At 57.3% G+C, this 19386-nt stretch overlaps 2 protein-coding genes and 1 long non-coding RNA gene across 6 annotated transcripts in view; 2 read left to right on the top strand and 1 right to left on the bottom strand.

The window, feature by feature from the left end:
• SLC66A2 (solute carrier family 66 member 2) overlaps positions 1 to 13989 on the top strand; it is a 48747-nt gene extending 34758 nt beyond the window's left edge. For 2 of the 4 annotated variants that reach the window (XM_027118830.1, XM_027118831.1), the window contains 2 exons: positions 113 to 329; positions 12299 to 13989. In XM_027118830.1, the coding sequence (XP_026974631.1) occupies positions 113 to 329; positions 12299 to 12506 (425 nt within the window). In that variant the 3' untranslated portion in view covers positions 12507 to 13989. The remainder of the gene's footprint in view (positions 1 to 112; positions 330 to 12298) is intronic. The other 2 variants (XM_027118832.1, XM_027118833.1) reach the window with 2 other exon arrangements.
• LOC113626874 (uncharacterized) lies at positions 430 to 1113 on the top strand. Its single transcript, XR_003435315.1, has 2 exons — positions 430 to 493; positions 535 to 1113. It is a non-coding gene; the product is annotated as an uncharacterized LOC113626874 (long non-coding RNA).
• Positions 13990 to 16384: 2395 nt separating the features above from the next.
• KCNG2 (potassium voltage-gated channel modifier subfamily G member 2) overlaps positions 16385 to 19386 on the bottom strand; it is a 33083-nt gene continuing 30081 nt past the window's right edge. Inside the window, exon 3 of the mRNA XM_027118828.1 lies at positions 16385 to 17999. Within this exon, the coding sequence (XP_026974629.1) occupies positions 17199 to 17999 (801 nt within the window). The 3' untranslated portion in view covers positions 16385 to 17198. The remainder of the gene's footprint in view (positions 18000 to 19386) is intronic.

Raw genomic sequence — 19386 nt, 5'->3', positions numbered from 1 at the left:
CACTCGGTCCCGTCCTCCCCCACACTGACCTTGGCCTCCTCACTCGGTCCCGTCCTCCCCCACTGACCTTGGCCTGCACACCTCGTTCACGTTTCTCTCCCTTTTGCCCTAGACCTCGACCCCCAGCACTTTTGGCACTGGGACAGCTTTGGGGACTACGTGCAGTGCGTCCTGGCCTTCACCGGTGTGGCGGGCTGTGTCACCTACCTGTCCATCGACTCGGCCCTTTTCGTGGAGAGCCTGGGCTTCCTGGCCGTGCTGACCGAGGCCATGCTGGGCATGCCGCAGCTCTGCCGCAACCACCGCCACCAGTCCACGGAGGGCATGAGGTAGGGGCGCGGCAGGGACCCGTGTCCACGGAGGGCATGAGGTAGGGGCGCGGCAGGGACCCGTGTCCACGGAGGGCATGAGGTGGGGGCGCGGCAGGGACCCGTGTCCACGGAGGGCGTGAGGTAGGGGCGCGGCAGGGACCCGTGTCCACGGAGGGCATGAGGTGGGGGCGCGGCAGGGACCCGTGTCCACGGAGGGCATGAGGTAGGGGCGCGGCAGGGACCCGTGCGCACATCTGCTGCTTCACTTTCAGTTCAAGAGCAGCTTCGGGTTAGGACGCTGGTCTTCTGACCTCTTGACGTACAAGCAGGTGTGTTCCTGTGCGACAGGTGAGGGGAAGCCGAGACCCTCCCGTGAAGCAGCTCACTGCAGGCCATGGACGGGAGGCGGGGTCCACAGATGTCTCCCGAAGGCAGAAGGTTCAAGCCCTTTAATGTAGGAAACGACGCGGCAGCCTCCTCCCCCTTAGCACCACCAAGAGCAGGTCTCAGGCGCTCCCTGCCTCCCTCAGGCACAGTTCCATTTATGAGAACATCAAATAGCAAAAAATGCTTAGGAATTAACTTAACCAAGGAGGTGGAAGGACCTGTACAATGAAAGCTACGGTGAGATGTCACCTCTCACCCGTTTGGATGGTGACTGTCAGAAAAACAGAACAGCAAGTGTTGGTAAAGGATGTGCAAAGATTGGAATTCTTGTGTTCTGTTGGTGGGAATGCAGAGTGGTCCAGCTGCTGTGGAAAGCAATATGGCATTTCCTCAAAATATTAAAAATAGAATTACAGTGTGACCCAGCAATTCTACTTCTGGGCATATAACCAAGAGAATTGAAAGCAGGGTCTTGAAGAGATACTGTACACCCATGTTCATAACATAATAGCATTATTCATAACAGATAAAACACGGAAGCAACCCAAGTGTCCATCAGTGGATGAATAGATAAACAAAATGTGGTCTGTCCATTACAATGGAATATTATTCAGTCTTAACAGGAAGGAAGTTCTGACACAGGTTACTTCATGGAATCGTGAGGACGTGCTCAGTCACAAAAGGACAAATACCGTATGGTTCCACTTATATGAGGGACTGAGGGTCATCAGATTCATGGACAGAAAGTCGAATGGTGTTGCCGGGGGCTGGGAAGAGGGGAGGGTGGGGAGTTGTTGTTTAATGAGTATTTATCTATGGTGGTTTTGAGTGGGTGCTCTCTGTATAGATTTTTTTAGTGAAGTGTAGAAACTCTACCTCCCTTTATGATATTTTTAATGTAGTATATTTTATATACGTGATGTTTCGCTCCACTTATAATTTTCTTAAATATTTCCTCTATTCATATTTAGAACCACATCAGATAATATTATAATTTTTGCTTCAGTCAACATAATGCACAAGACTGAAGAGGACAGGAATGTCTATTGTGTTCACCCTTATTTTTGCTTACGATGTTCTTCCTTCCTTCCTGCTGTTCCAAGATGCCTTCTTTTCTTGTTTTCGTTTTTGTTTTTTTTTTTCCTGTTTTGAGAAACTCCTGTAACTAGCCTTTAAGGGTATTTCAGGTGGTGGCAGATTTTTTTACTTTTCCTTCACCTGCGAATGTCTTGATATCCCTTTCATCTCTGAAGGATATTTTTGCTGATACAGGTTGAACTAGGTTGATAGTTCATTTCTTTTAGCCCTTGAGAAATGTGCCACTTCCTTCTGGCCTCTGTGGCTTCTGAGGAGAAACCCACTGTGATGTTTGTTTCCCCTGTAAGTAAGGTGTTGTTTTGCTCTAGCTGCTTTTGAGATTTATTTTTGGTCTTTAGTTTTCAGAAGTTTGACTGTGACGTGTGTCTTGGTGTGGATCTGTCCTGTTTGGGATTCACTCAGCTTCTTGAATCCCTAGGGTTATACTTCCTGCTAATTTGGGGAAGTTTTCAGCTGTTATGTCTTTGAGTACTTTTTCAGTCCTGCCCTTTACCCCTCTTCTCTAGGACTCTGATGATGTGGAACGTTAGGTTATTTGCTATGATTCTTTTGTTAAGATCGTTTCTTTTTTTGTTATGGTTCACTGGTTCTTTCCGGTGTTCCAGCCTCTGTGCTCTGAGAGCCCATTTACTGACTGTTTCCTTTGGTTATTGTATTTTTCAATACAGTAAAACTTACATTTGGTTCTTCTTTACATGTTTGATCCTTTTGTGAAGCTTTTTGTTTCTTTGCTGAAACTCTCTTTTTTCATTTGTTTCAAGCATATTCATCATTGCTCATTGAAGCAGTTTTAAAGTGGCTGTTTGAAAATCTTTGCTTTTTCTCACAGTTTTGGCATCTAAACACTGTCTTTTTAAAATTTTGTTTGAGATCTTCTTGGTTCTTGATATGACAGATGATTTCCAGTTTAAACCTGGACATTTCCACGTTATTTATAAGACTCTGGGTCTTACTTAGACCTTTGGTTTTAGCTGGCTTCCTTGACACTACCCTGGCGGTGGGATTGGGACGCCTGGCAGGAGTAAACGTCTAGGATTTCCACCCTCCTCTGCTATCACGGGTGGTGGTGGGGCTGCCTTTTTTTGTTTTGTTTGGAGTAGAGCAGTTATTGGCTAAAGTTGCCTATTCTGCCAGGCTGCACCCTTCCTGGTCTTTTGCACAGAGAACAGCCTGTTCCTGGGGCCTCCTGGCATTTCCTGCTTCTTCAGCTCCAAGTCTGGCATTCCTGTGGCCTTTTCCCCACCTTTGAGAGTCTTGTGTTTCTGTGTAATGTCCAGGGTGTATAGGGGAGGAACAGGGAGACGATTCTGTCTTCCAAGAAGCTGAAGTTTGTGTCACACCTGATTTTAACTAACCCTTTCTTTTTGTGTGCGATCCTCTTATCTTGGGTATGGGACACATGACTGCAGCTGTCTTTTAAAAGGCTGACCTTCTAAACCTCCTTTTATCTGACCACCGTCTCCATGTTTCTCCAGAAACATCCTTGTCATCTGACAGTGATGCACGGATGTTTTAATTTGCCCAGCTCATCTACTTGACTGACAGCCTTGAAGGCAAGGACTGTATCCTGTTTCTTTCTTTCCCCAGCACCTGACAGTGTGCTTGGAAACTTACAGCAGTTCAGTTCAGTAAATATTTATTGAATGAACTCATGAAGGACTAAAATAGTTGATTCTCGAAATCACTTTCGGGAAAGTGAGAACACTTGGGGAAGCAGGTATGAATGTGGAAGATTCACCAGTGTGGGTACCTAGCTGATCGGGCTAGTTCTTGGAGAATTTGTGCACAACAGCAAAAGTTGCAGAAGGCCCCAGTGGGAATTGTCCCTGGTGGGGCTGCGGTGACTCAGCCAGCAAAGGCAGTGTTGGAAAGACGCCAGGCTGGACCACGGAGGTCTGTGCTGCTCTGCAGAAGCGCGCCATGGGCGTGGCCATCCCCCTTCCTGTCTCAGCGTGACCTCGGGAGTGACAGGATGCGCAGAAGGCCCTGGTACCTGGGGCGTTGGACCTGAAAGGAGGAAGCCCGGGTGGTGCACGTGCTCCTGAGGTTCTGACTTTAGGGCGGAAAGGATGCGTGTGGTCATCAGCCTTTGGTGACCGCAGCCCCTCTCCCCCAGGGCCCTCCCCCCAACAGACCACCCGCCTGCCTGGTGGCACTGGGTAAAGGAGACAGAAGGCAAAGGCGAAAGGGAAGGGAAGGAGACTGCGGTCAGTGCCGCGAGCAGGTCGCGAGAAGGCCCGGCTGCGCGGGGACGAAGACCCGCTCCATGCCAGCCGGCGGGGCCCGAGCAGGGCCCGGAGCCAGCGGAGGGGGGCAGTCCCTGTCACGGACGTGGGCACGGGCCGCTAATTCAATCAGCTTGGAGTGCAGGGTCCTCTCAAGAGCCCCACTCGTCCTCGTTAGGAAGACTAACCTAATCGTGGGCCCTGCAGCTCAGAGCCGGCTCTGGGTGGAGGTGTGATTAGGTTCGGGGCCTGTTCAGCGTTGCTGTCGTGGCAGGGCTCCGTGGGTGGGTCTGCAGGGCCAGGCCGCTGGGGGCCTGTGCGTGTGGTGTGGGGTGGCGTGTCCTACAGGTGACCGGAGGTGACGGGAGGGTCACAGGTTCTCTGCTCAGCTGGAGTTAACAGAGAGGTGACCTTGCTCTGTGTGTATTTAAAGGGCCAACACCCTTTTTCTTAGCGGTGAGCACAGACTGAGTGCTGAGAGAGACAGTGAGTACAGGGCTGGAGCCTGGTTACAGTTTTGTTTCCTGTAAAATTTGTGCTTCTTCGAAGAAGTCTGCGTAAGAGAAACTCTAAGGTAAAGGAATTTTCACGCAGTGATGGATTAAACCTGAAGCAGGTGCGTAAACAGTGCAACGCCGGCACAGGCTTCTCCCAGCGCAGCTCACGGGCACCCGGGCCTCCGCGCGTCCCTCTGCTGGGTCTTCCCTCAGCCCCACCGCGGTCTCTGCTCCATCCCTGCCAAGCTCCGTTTTGTCACTTTGTCCCCAGGGTGGGGCCTTCTTTCCTTGCTCAGTGACGTGTCTTCAGAACAGCTTGGCTGTCACACGTCAATAAATCCGATTCCACGATCCTGAAAATGAGACTCTCAGGTTTCCCTGTGCAGGCCGGGCTGGTCTCACCTGCGTCTGACCCTTCCCTCGTCCCCAGGGCCAGCACGATGCCACACGTGTGTTCAGGGAGCCTGGATGCCCGCTGGAGCCTGAGCTGTGGCGAGCATGGTTGCCCCCGAGTGTCCAGCCTGTCACGTTGTAGCCTGATTCCTACGGGGCGGATCGCGGGCTCCTGGGTGGGGCGAGGAGGGTGGGGCTGTGAGGAAAGCGCCCCTTGCGCTTTCCACATCCCGGCCTGGAAGAGAGAGGCTGGGGCTCCCTGTGTGCACTTAGCGGGGTCGGTTCAGCCCAGGTTCAGACCAGAACTTGCCCCGACACGGGACCCTCCGGCCGGCTGCGTGGTCAGCCCCCCTCGGCATGGACACAGGAGCCTCCTGAGGTTGGTTGCTCCCGTCCCAAGCAGAGGACCAGAGGCCTTCCTCCCTCTCCTGCACCCAGGCCCGGACTCAGGACTTGGTCTCAGGGCTGCCTCTGCCCCTCGTCCCCACTTCCCAGCAGCCGCTCTGCGTGGCCTGACCCAGCATCCTCAGGCAACCATCCAGGGAGCCCGCCGGGAGGGCTGCTTCATCCCCCGACCTTCTCTATGATGGAGAAGCCCTGGACCCACTGGGATTTGGGATTCTCAGAGCCCTGTGGTCAGGGCCACCACAGATCTGCTGCAGGACACTCAGCCTCAACTTGCTTCAGACAGAAGACCGTCAGGAGGTGTAAGAAGGGAAGAGGCTGTGAGGTCCTATCTGAGGGCCAACTTCGTCTCCTGCGGACCTGCTTGGAAGGGCCTACCCATGGACGCCTTTAGAGGGTGTGAGCCCACGCGCACAGGTGTGTGCACACACACGCACACGTGTGCACACGCACACATGCACACACTCGCACAAACGCACAGATTCTCAAACATACAGACGCACATGCACATATGCTCACGCACACACATGCACACACTCATTTTCACACACGTACATTTCTTGGAGGAAATGCAAGAGATACTTGATGATTTCCCTTTACAAAATGTTAAGTGACTGTTGCTTCTGAACCAGTACGAGAAAGTGCTGTCGCTTTTGAAATCATGTTACTAATTAGTGCAGAAGTTCCCTCCTCCTTCCTCCGCGTATTGCCGGATCGGAAGATGTTCCCCAACAAGTAATTACTGGAGAGCCTGGGGGCGGGTGGGACTGGAAGAGGAGGCCAGCTGTGGGGAAAACCATCCGGGGGACCGTTACGATTGAGGAGGGGGAGGGGCAGGCGGGAAGCCCGGGAGCGAGCAGGGGCCACGAGAGGAGGTCGTGTGTACGCGCGTGCGTGTGTGCGTGCGCGTGCGCGGCCCCTGTGGTGTGGTGGGGATGGCGAGGCGCAGCAGCAGCCGGGGCCGCCCCAGCCCGCTGCCTTGTCCCAGCGGGGACACTTCCTGCCTTGACAGGAAGCGTCCGGGAAGTGTCCGCCTGGTCCGGCCCCGGCGTTGCCCTTGAACCTGGAGCTGGGCGCCTGGAACCTTGCCTTGGCTGCTCGGGAATCAGGGTGGCGTCTCCCCCGGGGGCCGCACGTACGTCACTTCTCAGCCCCACTCATCTTCCTCTGTCGTCCTTGACACGTAATCAGCCCACAATGGTGTGAGCGGAGAATGCCATGCACGTGGTAACAGCGCACGCCTGGGCTCCCACACACGCTTCTCCGCCACAGTACACACACGCACACGCCACACACCCCTGCACGTGTGCGCACACGCCACACCCAGGGTCCAGTCGATGGACGAGGAGGGCTGGAATTAGAGTTCAGCAAAAGCCCTGGAACTTAAAAGAAAAAAAACTTCATTGAGATGTGACCTATCACACCATCGCCATTTGAAGTACGCAATTCAGTGGAGTTTAGGACTTCCAAAGAGTTGTGCAGCCGTCACCACAATCTAATTTTAGGACATTTTCGTCACCCAGGAAGCAGCCTCACACCCATCAGTACTCCCCGTTTCCCCCACCCTCGCCGCCAGGCCTGAGCAACCACTGGTCTGCTCTCCGTCTCTGCGGCTCTGTGCTCGGGGCACGTCATGTAAATGGAATCAGACGATGCGAGGTCCTTCGCTGCGTTCACTCTGTATAGTGTTCCCAAGGTCCGTCCACGTACGATCTGTCAGTGTCCATCTTTTCTAAGGTTGGATGATACTTCAGTGTGCGGACAGATCAAGTTTTGCTTATGTCTTCTTCAGCTGGTAGACATTTGGGTTTGACATCTTTTCGGCTGTTGTGAAAGTGCTTCTGTGAACGTTTGTGTACCAGTTTCCGTGTGGATGTATGTTTTCCTTTGTCTTGGAATCCACCTAGCAGTGGAATCGCTGAGTTGGTGGCTGCACCATCTTCTGTTCCCCCCAGGGGTGTTCGGGGGTTCTGGCTTTTCCACACCCTCACCAACGCCTGTTACCCTCTGACCCCTTGATTGTAGCCATCCTCGTGGGTGTGAAGTGGGGTTTCCTGTGGCTTTGATTTGCGTTTCTCTGGTGACTAATGACATCAAACACCTTTTCCTGTGATTATTGGCCATTTATGCGTCTTCTTTAGAGAAAGGTCTATCCAGATTCTTTGCCCATTTAAAAATTTGGTTAGCTGTCTTTCATTGTTGAGTTGTAGAGATCTTTAACTGTTCTTACAGATACATGATTTGCAGATATCCTCTCCCGCTGTGTGCTGGCTTTTCACGCTGCAGCACAAGATTTGACTTTGATGGAGTCCAACGTATCTTTTTAAAAAACTGCTATGCTTTGGATGTCACACCCAAGAAACCATTGTTTCTTGTGACCCACGGTCACAAAGACCTACACCTGTGGGATGTGTTCTGGGTAGGGTTTGAATTTCAGGGAGCTTTGGATAGGCAGACAGGAGGGTAGGTGTGGCCCGGGCCAGGAGGTGGGAATGAGGCGCGGCCGGGGAGGTGTGTGGGCTGCTGGCGGGCCGGGGTAGGCGCAGGGGTGAGGCTCTCACCTCGTGGGCACTGGCCGGGCGGAGGCTCTCTGGACGGCCGGATGCGGCGAGGATGAGGTGAGAGGTATTTTAGGAATAGTCATCTGCCTGCTCACTTGGGGAGGAAACATGCTGGAGCCAAGAATGAGGTACCGGGGGCCCGGATTAAAATAGCACGAGGGCGGGGAGGGCCAGGCATTTGAGGCAGCAGCTGGGGTGGGGCCCGGTGTGAGGGGGGACCTAGAAAAAGGAATCCAGCTTCCCGGCGCCCCCTGAGCTGGAGGAATGCAGCCTGGGGACAGTCTCCCCTCCCACCCAGACCGGCTTCCGCAAGGTTCTCTGAGCCCTGCGCCCCCCGCATCACTGGAGCCCTGGGCCAGCTGAGCCCTCTGTCGAGGAGGGGTCTTCCTGGAGACCCAGCTGTGCGCAGCAGGCGAGCTCCGGACGTGGTGTCCACGAGGACGTCCCTGGCCTACTGGCCAGTGGTAGCCAAGCCTCGGGGCTCGCCCTGCCCAATAGCTGTTGAGGGTAAAGGATGACCTAACACCCGTGTGGGGAGAATGGGCCTGGGCTCGGCACACGTCCACAGGGCACCGCAGGGTCTGGGGTGACCAGAGGGTGCGAGGCACGAGCTTGTACGTCCAGAGCGCCCTGCACGAGGGCTCACGTCGCTCAGGCTGGCACTGCTCTTCTGCTTAGACGGGCCGGGAGCAGCCTGATTAATATTTGCCCCGAGCCCTCGACACGTGGGGCTGGTGGTGGGGCCTGTCGGATTCCTGCCCCCGGGGCGAGAGCTGACTGTGGGCCGGGCCTGGGGAGGCGCCTGGGCAGCTAAAAATGTTCGTGTGCGTCAGGCAGGGCCCAGCTCTCTGCAGTGACCTCACGTCTCCACTTGTGGGGTGAAGGTGCACCTGTGCCTCCAGGGCCCAGACGGACACCAGCCCGGGACAGGCTCCAGCGGTGCCTTCTGCCGCCCCCTCCCCAGCCCTTCCCACGGTGTAAGGCACTCGCTGTGTGCCCTTGGGCAAGCCACCCGACTTCTCTATGCCTCAGCCTCTCCTCCATGAAAGGGGCCGCACAGGCCACTCCGTTGTTTGTTTTTGGAGGGGGGGTCTTTGGGTCTCCTATTAAGTTCGTACCTCTGGGGGAGACTGTGCCTCAGCTCTTAATTCTGTAAAGTGGAACTAGACTCATTTATGACTCGTTGGTTCCCTTCCTGTCTTCATGGCCTTTTGCAGACATAGAGGTTGCTTGTGGGAGCTTCTCCTTGAAATGCTTGCTCTGTGGGTGTGGGTTTTCCTTTGAAATGGAGGTGCTCCGAGCTGTGGAAAGCTGGGAGCAGCCTCGCTGGCAGGCTGGGCATCTCTGTAGATCAGATGGGTGGCTCCGGTCTGCCCAGGTGCCCGCAGCCTCCTGGTGCCACCCAGCCACACTGGTGCCCAGTCCCCCGGCGCACACTGCTCCCGCCACAGCTGTCACTCTGGTGCGTTTCTCCACCGTGTCATGTGCATCTCCCTCCCGCCCAGCCTCTGCAATCCCCCCCGGGGTTCTACGTGTGCAGGTTGACCCGAGCCACTGCTGGGCAGCCCCTGTGCTCCCACCTGCTGCTCTTTCCAGATACCGCTGTGGGCGGCCCCTGTCCAGTCCCCTGTGTCCCCGGACCGTGATGCAGAGTCACCTGCAGGCCATTTTTCACACCACTAGTTCACTCTAAAATTCCGAGTTGGTGCACCAGAGCAGGACAGAATTCAGACGGAGAGAGAGGAACAACTTTGCGGCGACAGATGCCACGGAGAAGAGATGACAGCAGTGAGGCATTCTCCCGGCTGCTCCTCAGCCATCGTCCAGGGTCTACTAGGTCAGGTGTCCGCAGGGACCAGTCAGCGAAGGCCAGCAAAACGTGGGACGGGGCACAGGGTGGCCAGTGATGGAATGCTGCTAATCTCAGATCTTTTCCACGAAGGGCCCGTCTTTCCCCTCGGGTGCAGCTACAAATCCGGACAGGACGGATGGAGCAGCTCTGGGTCCTGGAGCAGACAGATTGACGTTTTGTTTTTTCACATCTGCCAGCCTGGACTCCAGCACAGCCCCAAGTCCAGAACGGTGTGCTGGGTAGAAAGCTCCGAGAGAAGCCGCTCTGCCTGGTCTGAGGGGCAGGAAGGGCTCTCCTCCAGGACCTGCGGGGCACACCACCACCCAAGTCCCCGCCTGGCCACCGAGGGCTGCCCACACAGTGCAGATACAAATAGCGCCGCAGTGGTTTTGAAAACTGAGCTGAAATTGAGCCGTAGCCCCTGAAAACCACCCAGAACTTGCAGCTTGAACTCAATTTAACCGCGTCGGTTCCCTGGTAGAACATAAAACACGACGTTCTCCACAGGACTGAAGCAAGACAGTCTCCTTACGGAACGGTAAAAACGTCTAGGATATAAACCCAAGTTACTCACCACGAAGAATAGGAAAATCTCAGCAACTCTCAAAAGACAATCAACAGACAACAAAGAATCGAAAAACAGTCAACTAAGGTGACACAGATGCTGGAATTATCAGATCTTCAAGGCACTAGTGTAACTGCTCTAAAGGGCAACAGCAGACGCTCTTTAAATCAATGCAAAGACGGACCATCTCAGGAGAGAAATAAAAACTGTAAGAAAAGCCAGCTCGAAATTTTTAAATTGAAAATACAGTAGCTAAATAAAAACTACACTTCAGTAGTTCAGTAGTAGAATGGTGACGACAGAGGACGAATTAATGAACTTGAAGATCAATGAAAGTCTGAACAACAGAAAAAGTGAAAGTCTGAACAACAGAAAAAAAATCGGAAAAAAAGAGAACAGACTCAGGGACAGCACCATGAAATCTAACATTCGTGTCACCTGAGACCACAGGAGAGGGGAAAGGCTGGTGCAGAAGAGAATGCTGGAGAGAGAATGGCTGAAGACCTCCCAAACTTGATGCAAGATCACCGTACAGCTTTAAGATACTCAGCAAGTCCCAAACATGCATTACATCACAAACTGCTAAAAACCAAAGTCAAATAAATGTGGAAAGCCAGAGAAAAAGGACTGATGATATAATAACCTGGAGTTTTAAATGCAGAGTTAGGTATCAGCTAATTAGAAACAAAAGTCTTTGAACGCCATGTGGGTCAACCCGACAAGCCAAGCGAGACGCGCTGGGCTGTTCAGATGGGTGGCCGGCTGCGGGGTCGACGGGAGCCAACCTCTGGGCCTCCCCGGGCCCTGAGTCATTCTCCTGATTAAGGATCAGGGGAGCCTCCAGACGCTGTGGTGCAGGTCAGGGGAGCTGTCCACTTCCTGTCCCGGTTCTGCACGGTCGGGCCGACACTCCTGTGGGCAGAGCAGGGGACATGGACATCCCTGCACTGGGCCATGGGCTCCTCGCCTGGTTTTACTGGTAAGAGCTGACCTGGGGTCGGAGGCCGCCCAGCTCTGGGGTGAACCGGGGCCACCTCAGGGGCGCAAAGTGCCCGCCCTGCCTGGGGCACAGACGGCTTCCAGCCTGGTGTCATCCTGTCCCTGAGGGTCCTCTCCTCCGCCCTGTGACAGGCAGCCCCCCCTCAAGCCGTGGTCTGGTTTAGTGAGCCACGCAGTGTGTGCCTGCTGTGGGAGTGGGTCTGATTTAAACACTTTATGCAGGAAAACATGATGGTGCTCATGCCCGTTACCTGGCAACCAGGCGTTAGATGCTGTGTGTGGAGAGGTGTGTGCAGACGTGAGCGATAGATGACACGGGGCCGCTCTGTGCCACATGGACCGATCTCAGACTTCGGGAGTGGCACCGATGACCAGGAATGGAATCGCCCTCAGGCTGTGTTTTGAGTGAGGGGCCTGGCTTGGAGGGGATTCCCAGGAGAAGCCTGCATCACCCTGCTTCGCCCGGCAGCCTCTGGTTTCCTGCTCAGCACCCCTGGGTGCAGGTGTGGGGGGCAGAGGGCCGCCCCTCCCAGGCCAGTTCTCGTGCTGCAGGGTCAGCCTGTGGGACGCGGCATGAGGAGGTGGCGGTCTTCCCTCCCGTCTGAGGCCACAGCGTGTCTCCCGAGGGACACACACCTGATGTGCCTGCAGCCAGGAAGGATGGGACGTTTGTGAGGCCGTGTGGGCTCGGCCCCTGTGCCAGCCCCTCCCCTGCTCTGGAGAGCTGAGGCTGCTCCTGCCGAAGGGCCTTCCTGTCCTTGTGGCCATGCACGCGGTGGCTTCATGGCCAGGACAGGAGGCCTGGCATGTCCCCTGGCCCCTGGATTAGGACCCCTGACCACTGGGTTATGTCTCCTGACCCTGGGTTATGTCCCCTAGCCACTGGGTTATGTCCCCTGACCCCTAGATTTTGGCCCCTGACCCCTGGATTATGTCCCCCGACCCGGGGGTCGTGACCCCTGATCCATGGTCTGTGAGCCCTGACCACCGTTCATGTCTCCACAGCATCAAGATGGTCCTCATGTGGACGAGCGGCGACACCTTCAAGACGGTCTACTTCCTGCTGAACGGTGCGCCCCTGCAGTTCTCAGCGTGCGGGCTGCTGCAGGTGCTGGTGGACCTGGCCATCCTGGGGCAGGCCTACGTGTTCACCCGCCACCCCCTAAAGCCGGCCCCCCACGCAGCACACCCCGCCAGCGCCAAGGCCCTCTGAGGCAGCCGGGAGGATGAGGATGCGGGACCACGGGCCGTGGGCTCCGGCCAGGCCACCTGTCCTCCCCGAGTGGGGCAGGTGGGTGCTGCGGCCCCGAGACAGGGTCCCAGCCATTGGGTCTTGCTCAGCTTCTGTGGCTCTCACGGGGTGATGGGGCCTGGGTGCCGACGTTGTGCTCTGTTATCCAGGACTCGTGTGAGCAGGTTTTCCCCCCAGGCTGGGAGCCTGCTGCTCTCAAAGTGACGGAAAAGCAGGTCTCCTCTCCCACTTTGGCTCAAAATACTGCTGGCTGGAGCCTGGGTCATGTTCACATACCAGGAGGAGGCCACCCTGGGCCCTGCAGGACCGAGGACCTCAGGAAACCTCCACATCTCAGCCCCCGTGGCCTCGACGTGGCTGATGGGGCCGAGGGGGCCTGCAGCTGGGCTGGGGAGCCCCAAGATGGGAGAGACGGGGGGCAGGAGTGAGAAACGGCACCAGGAGAGCCCAGGTCCCAGCCCACGGAGCCCACAGCCTCAGACTGGCTGGGGGTGACTCCCGGCAGGGTCGGGCCTGGGACACGTCGGGGTGAGGTACCAAAGCACCACAGGGCTCTGGTTGCGAAACCCTAGGTAGGTCCCTTTCCAGGGCCCCCAGTGGCCTCGCTGCTCCGCCGGCCCCTCCTGGGCAGGCTGCTGTGGACCCACCGTCTCCAGCCGGGCTCTGGCCAGTGTGAGCCCCGGGGTGTTGGGAGCGGGGCCTGGGGCATGGCAGGTGCAGCAGCCCCCGGGGCTGCCTGGGAAGGGGCAGACCCACTGGCCATCCCCCCGGAGGGCTACCGCACAGGCATCCCTTTCCTCTGGGAACCGTGTGCTTGCAGATATGGCCTTAGGTGTCTGTCTTCCAGGCCTGGAGATGCCTGCGGGTCAGGGCAGGGGACAGCGAGGCAGGTGTTCCCCCATGCTGTGCAGGGCATCCCTGCTGCCACCCTCCTCCTGTGCAGCCCTCCGCATCCGCTGTGCCTGGTGGTGGTGGGGTGCTGGTCTGACACTGGTCCCCGTTCGGTTTACACGAGCATCTCAGCTGTGCCCAGCGGCCCTGCTCCAACTCCGGGCCCCGCAGGGCAAGTGTTTAGATGCTTCCACACGGCTCCCGCAGGCGCTTTCCTTCCCCCAGGCAGAGGGGTGGCTCTGTAGCGTCCACGGTCCTGGGGCTGGTGCCAAAGCTGCAGCGTCTGCCGTGGCCAGTGCACGGCGTGCGGAGCCGTTTCCTCCTCCTGAGTTTTCCTCAAAAACTCCTGAATGTTTGAGGATCCTGCTTAGTTCTCTGGCCTGCAAGACGCTTTGAAAACGTTTACTTTTTAAAAATGAAAGGAGATGTCTGTAGCAGTCATTGCCTCCAAATTAACACATTACCAGTGCAGGGGTGACCTACATGCCACGTGTGGGAGCACTGCTGGTTCTGTCAGGGCGGCTTTAATTCAATAAACTGCTCGTGGATCCAGCGTGGCCTTGTGAGTGGCGTCGGAGTGGGGGGCCAGGGCAGAGTAAAGGGCCGGTCTCGTCCTCATTCACCTCAGGGGACCCCAGGGAAGGGCTGGGCCAGCGTCTCCTCCTTGGGGGACAGTTGTGGCCCCTGTGAGACCGGGGCTGCTCCCTCAGGCCCCCGGGGACAGTGACCGTCCTGTGCCAGCAGGGCCAGGCGGGGGGAGGTGGTGGCGCCCTGGTCTCCGCCAGTTCACACAGTTCCCTTAACAACGGGATGCCTCAAAAGGTTGGGGAGTGTCTCCTTTCAAGGCCAGAAGAAGTGTTTCGAGGAAAACGGGTAATTCTGTGTAGCAAGTAGGGTTGGATCCCTTTGTGCCGAGCAGTTCTTTTTTCGTGGAGAGTATTTCTGCTGAGGGCAAGACCAAAAGAATCAACAGAGTCGAAATACATGGAAGTGATATATTTTACGTTTTTTCAGCGAGTCACCCCAGCCTGTGGCGCTGGCCTCGGAGAGTCTGAGTGAGCTGATCAAAGGTGGTGACTCCGATGCGGCCGCCCCAGGCAGCAGGGAGCCTCGGTGTGGACCCTGGAGCCCCTGTACTGAGTCACGCAGGACAGGGGTCCTGCTCTGGGGGTAGATTTTGTTTTCCTTCTGATAATGTGTTAATTGAAAATAACTATTTTAATTAAAAAATTAATGCCGTAGAAGTTCAAATACTAAAAAAAACAAAAAATATGAAGGTGCCTTTTGGGGACTTCACTGCTGAGCCGGGAAACAGCACTGAACAGGCTCCCGTGTTCCTCTGGGGAGCGAGCCCTGGAGCTGCCCTTCAGACACAGAGAAGAGAGAGCTGTTTCACAGGCCCAGCTGCTGCCGCAAGAGCTCTGAACCCCGAGCTCTGGGCACAGCCATCCACCGGGGAAAGGGCAGACGTTTTTAATAGCCCCACGAGAAGCGGGGCTTCTAGTGAAAAAAATATAGGAAGGTGACCTTTCCCCCAAACCCTAAATGCCCTGTTTATTTTTATAGCTCTTCCTCTCAACAAGGATAGCATTTTGGAAATGGGAACAAAATGGTGCTGTTGCCCCAGCTCCTGGGGTGCGTGAGAAAGTTCATCTCGTTCAGTTGAGCTGCTGAAAGCTCTGAGCAGATAAAGAGCTGCAAACGGTGCCGGCACCCTGCCCACAGCTCTCGAGCTGCCCTCACCACCCCAGCCCTGGTATCCAGCTGGCCAAGAAGAAACTCTGTGTGTGTGCGCGCGCGCGCGCAGAGGCGGGGGATGCATTTTCCCCAAAGATAAGGAGTACAGGAATTGGGGCTATTTTGGAAGCAAATATGGGGGTTTCCAACCCTCAACATTGACGGTGGAGCATGTTCAGCCCTGGAGCTGCCCTGTTCAGTCTGAGTGGCACACGCGGGTCAGCTGGGGGTGGGGGAGGGCCCGTCAGGGCCCAAGGGAGGATGCACAGCCTGTGCAGAAAGCAGCCCTGAGGGGAAGGGGAGCGCTGGCTGATTCCTGGAATGTCACAGACGCAAGTCACCCCCTAAATGCTTTGCAGACGTTTTGGGGTCAACCAGACAGCTCTGGCGGGGACCAGGATCCTGCATCTTGGGGCTGTGGAGCCAGAGGGTTCTTCCGGATCACTCTGGTTGTACCGATGGGGAAACTCAGGTGCAGAGGGGTGTGCCTGGCCCACTCAGCCTGCCCACTGGTTTGGTGGCCAGATCAAACCCAGTACCCCCGCGTGAGCGAGTCGTGAGTCGGCGGGAACTGACCTTCGCTCTCGGCACAGCACTTGGGGGGTTGAGACAGCTGCATTCGCAAACTCAGTCTCCTGTCCTCCCTCCTGCAGTGCTTTCGAGCGTTTTCAGCAGGTGGCCAAGGAGGCAGTGATGGCAACACCACGTCTTGCAGGAGACGCACAGAGCTGTCCCATAGGAGTGTCTCCAGTCTGGGTTTCCTTGACATGCATGAGGGAGCAGGCCGGCGGGGACCTGGCCAGTTCCCGGCCCCCAACCCAGATGGGCAACCGAGGCCACAGCCAGCGGAGCCTTCCAGAGCGCAGCCGGAGGGACGGTGTGGGGGGCGGGGGGTGGTCAGGGTGGCGGTGGGGAGACGGAACAGACAAGCCAGTGGCTGGCGCTCCGCCCGCGTGGTGGGCAGTGGGTGTGCTCCGCCCCTCCCCACACACCCGCGGTTCCCAGCAGGATGGCCGACGGGCACCCCATCCCGTGACCCGAGGTGGCCTCTGGTCTTGCAGGGCGCCTGGGTGCCCTCAGAGCCACCGCGGGGTGGGGGGGAGGACAGAGGACAGCTGCCTTGGGTTACTCCACCGCTGACCGAACCCTTGGAGGGAAAATCTGCGAGGCCTCCCCGCCCCGCAGGAGGAAGCGGTTCTTCCCGGACGACCAGCCGTGCTGGGTGACGAGCGAAGTGAAAGTGACGAGCACAGATTCCTCTGGCCTCCAGAGAAGCAGCTCAGTCACCCCGGGCGGGGTCGGGGGCCGGGGCGCCCGAGGGGAGGGTGGGGCCGGCTGACGTGCAGGCCTTCAGCTTTGCCGGGCATTTTCAGGGGCGAACAGATGAGGAGGGATCCCGGAAGATCCCCACGGAGCTTGTGCCGGGGAAGGGAGGTCAGAGGTCAGGGCTGGGACCTCCCTCCCCCGAAGGAACTGGCGTGCTGTGAGCATCAGTGTCACACCTCTGTCCCTATCGCTCGGCAGCGATGTGGGCTTCTGCAGGCGTGATGAGGAGACCCCCTCTGATGGGCATGGCCCACTGTGGGTGACACGGCGGGCGCAGGAAGGGACTGTGCCCTCTCCCAGCCCCACTGCGCCCCACCCCCACCAGTGACGCGCAGGGGAAGGTCAAAGTGAGGCCTGGGGACGAGCTACAGGCTTGGAGCTTCTGGGATCGCTGAATTTACTTTTAGCTGGCCATCACGGAGTCAAAAGTCCAGAGGCAGAAGGAAAGCGGAGGACAGGCTGGTGACGCTCCTTGGAGTTCAACTCCAAAGCACAGGATGGCTGTGACCCCCCGATTCAGGCCGGGGTCAGCCCCGGGCCAAGTTCTGGGCTGTGCGGAGCGAGCAACATGCACGGCAAAGGGAGCCGGGCCCCCAGAGTCGTCCCCGTCCCTCCGTGCGCAGCGGGAGGCGAGAATGCGGTTCTGGTCCTGGAGCTCCAGGGAAGCAGCCTCTTCGCCGGTGCCGCGTCCCCGCCGGGTCAGGGCGGCCCCGCGGATGCCCACAGCGCGGCCGCGGAGTCCCCGGTCGGGCCGGTACCGTCGGGGCCCTGCGAGCCATCGTCCTCCGCGGCGGAGGCGCAGGCAGAGGCGGAGTGCGTGCTGTCCTCGCGCAGGGCGGGCTCGGGGCTGGCGGCGCGCTGCTGCTGCTGCTTGAGCTCCGAGTAGGAGCGCGAGAAGGTGTGGAAGATGGAGGTGACTGGGAAGGCCATGAGCAGGATGCCGCTGAGGATGCTGCTGAGCGCCACCACCTGCCCGGGGAGGCTGCGCGGCACCATGTCGCCGTAGCCCACGGTGGTCATGGAGATGACGGCCCACCAGTAGCTGGCTGGCACGCTGGAGAAGTCGCGGCGCGCGCCCAGCTCGCGCTCGGCCAGGTGCACGAGTGGCGCAAAGAGGGCCATGGCCACGCAGAGGAAGAGCAGAAGCAGCCCGAACTCGCGCGCGCAGCGGCGCACGGTCAGGCCGAGCGAGCGCAGCCCCAGCGAGTGGCGCGCCAGGCGCATGACGTAGAGCACGCGCAGCGCGCGCAACAGCCGCAACACCAGCCCCGCGCGCTCCAGCAGCTTGTTGCCGCCTGCGCCCGGCCGCGCCGCCAGGCCCACGAGCAGCGACACGTAGAAGGGCAGGATGGCCAGGATGTCGATGATGTTGAGCGGTGTCCGCAGGAAGGCACACTTGCTCTCAGCCTGCAGCGAGCGCAGCAGGAACTCGAAGGAGAACCAGGCCACGCACACCGTCTCCAGCACAAATAGGTTGCGGCACTTGGGGGAGCACTCGCCCTGGGGGGGGAGAAGGGGACACGTGTTGGGGGCAGGGAGGCCTGTCCCTCCCGGGCTGCCCTTCCTCCTGACGCCCACCCGTGCACATGTGCCACTGTAAGGGCAAGGGTTGTACACCAAAAAAGCCCAATTCCTGTAAAAAGAAAAACAACACAAAAATTTACTGGGAGGTTGGCTTCCCACAGGACAGCAATCAGAGCTCAGCGGACCAACTCCCCAGCAAAACCAGAGAAAATCGTTAAAAAACAACCACTTAAAGTCTCTGGAAACACTCCTGAGGACAACAGAAATTGACAAATGTATTCAAGAAAATCTGTGGAAATTGGTTTAAAAAGGAGTCTTTGGTATTTGAACCGAGACTCCCCCAGCGTCCCAGCTCAGCGAGGAGGGGGCTCCAGTCCAGAGGCTGCAGCCACCAACGCGGGGCTCCCTGGTCCCGTGGGCTGAGTCCCCGGGGAGTGCGGCTGGGAAGAGGGGCACCTGCTCCCACGCAGCCCCCACTCCTGCAGTGGAAAGGAGGCTGTACCTTGAGAACGCCGGGACCCCCAGAGCCCTCGCCCCCGCTTGTGAGGGTGGTTCCACGCCAGGAGAGACGACAGAGAGGACCTCAGCCCGCTGGCTCCCCGTCTCTCTGCAGGGCAGTCAGCTCAGAGAATGGGGGTCACCAAGGAAGGAGCTTGCCACTGCCCCACCCCCAGGCCCAGAGCCCTGGCACAGAGATGCTGTGTAGCGGAGACGCAGACTGTAAGTGAGATGCCCCTGATCACTTCCAGAGGAACCGACTTCATTTGCAACAGAAAGTGGTGAAGTTCAAACCCAAGGGTGCTCTCAAGAGTGGTAGAGGTTGCAGTGAAGGAAAACAAGAGGACGTTTGTGGACCTAATGAAGACACAGCCTAGGCTGTGGGGTGGCCAGCTTGCAGGAGAGAACTGGGGTGCAGAACTGAAGGAGCCCTCCTGGAGTCAGAACGAGTATCAGCTGACCTCAGAAACTGTTCCATCCTGAGAGCTGCGATGCGGCTGGATTGGCTGCTAGAGGAATTTATGCCCAAGGGCAGCTGAAAACAATAGAGCAGTCAGCCAGCAATTAGAGGACTTTCAAAGTTCCGTCAGGGAAAGAGACCCAAGTGCTACCAAAAGCAGTGTCCTCCCAGGGTGACTGGGCCTCTTAGAGGAGCAGCGCCAAGGGCTGAACATGTGTGCGTGCATGCGTGCGTGCGTGTGTGTGGCAGGGGGCAGGGCAGGAATAGACTTCACTAAAATAATCCAACCAATCACTGAACAAGCAAATGACAGTAATGTGCCCTGAACTGGGGAACAGGGGAAGGCAATGTCCAGTGTTCCTAAATTGTATTGTCTAAAATGTCTAGTTTTCAATAAAAAATCAT

This window comes from Aethalodelphis obliquidens, unplaced genomic scaffold, assembly GCF_003676395.1.
Source record: "Aethalodelphis obliquidens isolate GAN/ISIS:26980383/991018 unplaced genomic scaffold, ASM367639v1 scaffold19, whole genome shotgun sequence".
Classification (NCBI taxonomy): Eukaryota; Metazoa; Chordata; class Mammalia; order Artiodactyla; family Delphinidae; genus Aethalodelphis; species Aethalodelphis obliquidens.
This window is presented reverse-complemented; position numbering and strand designations above follow the sequence as displayed.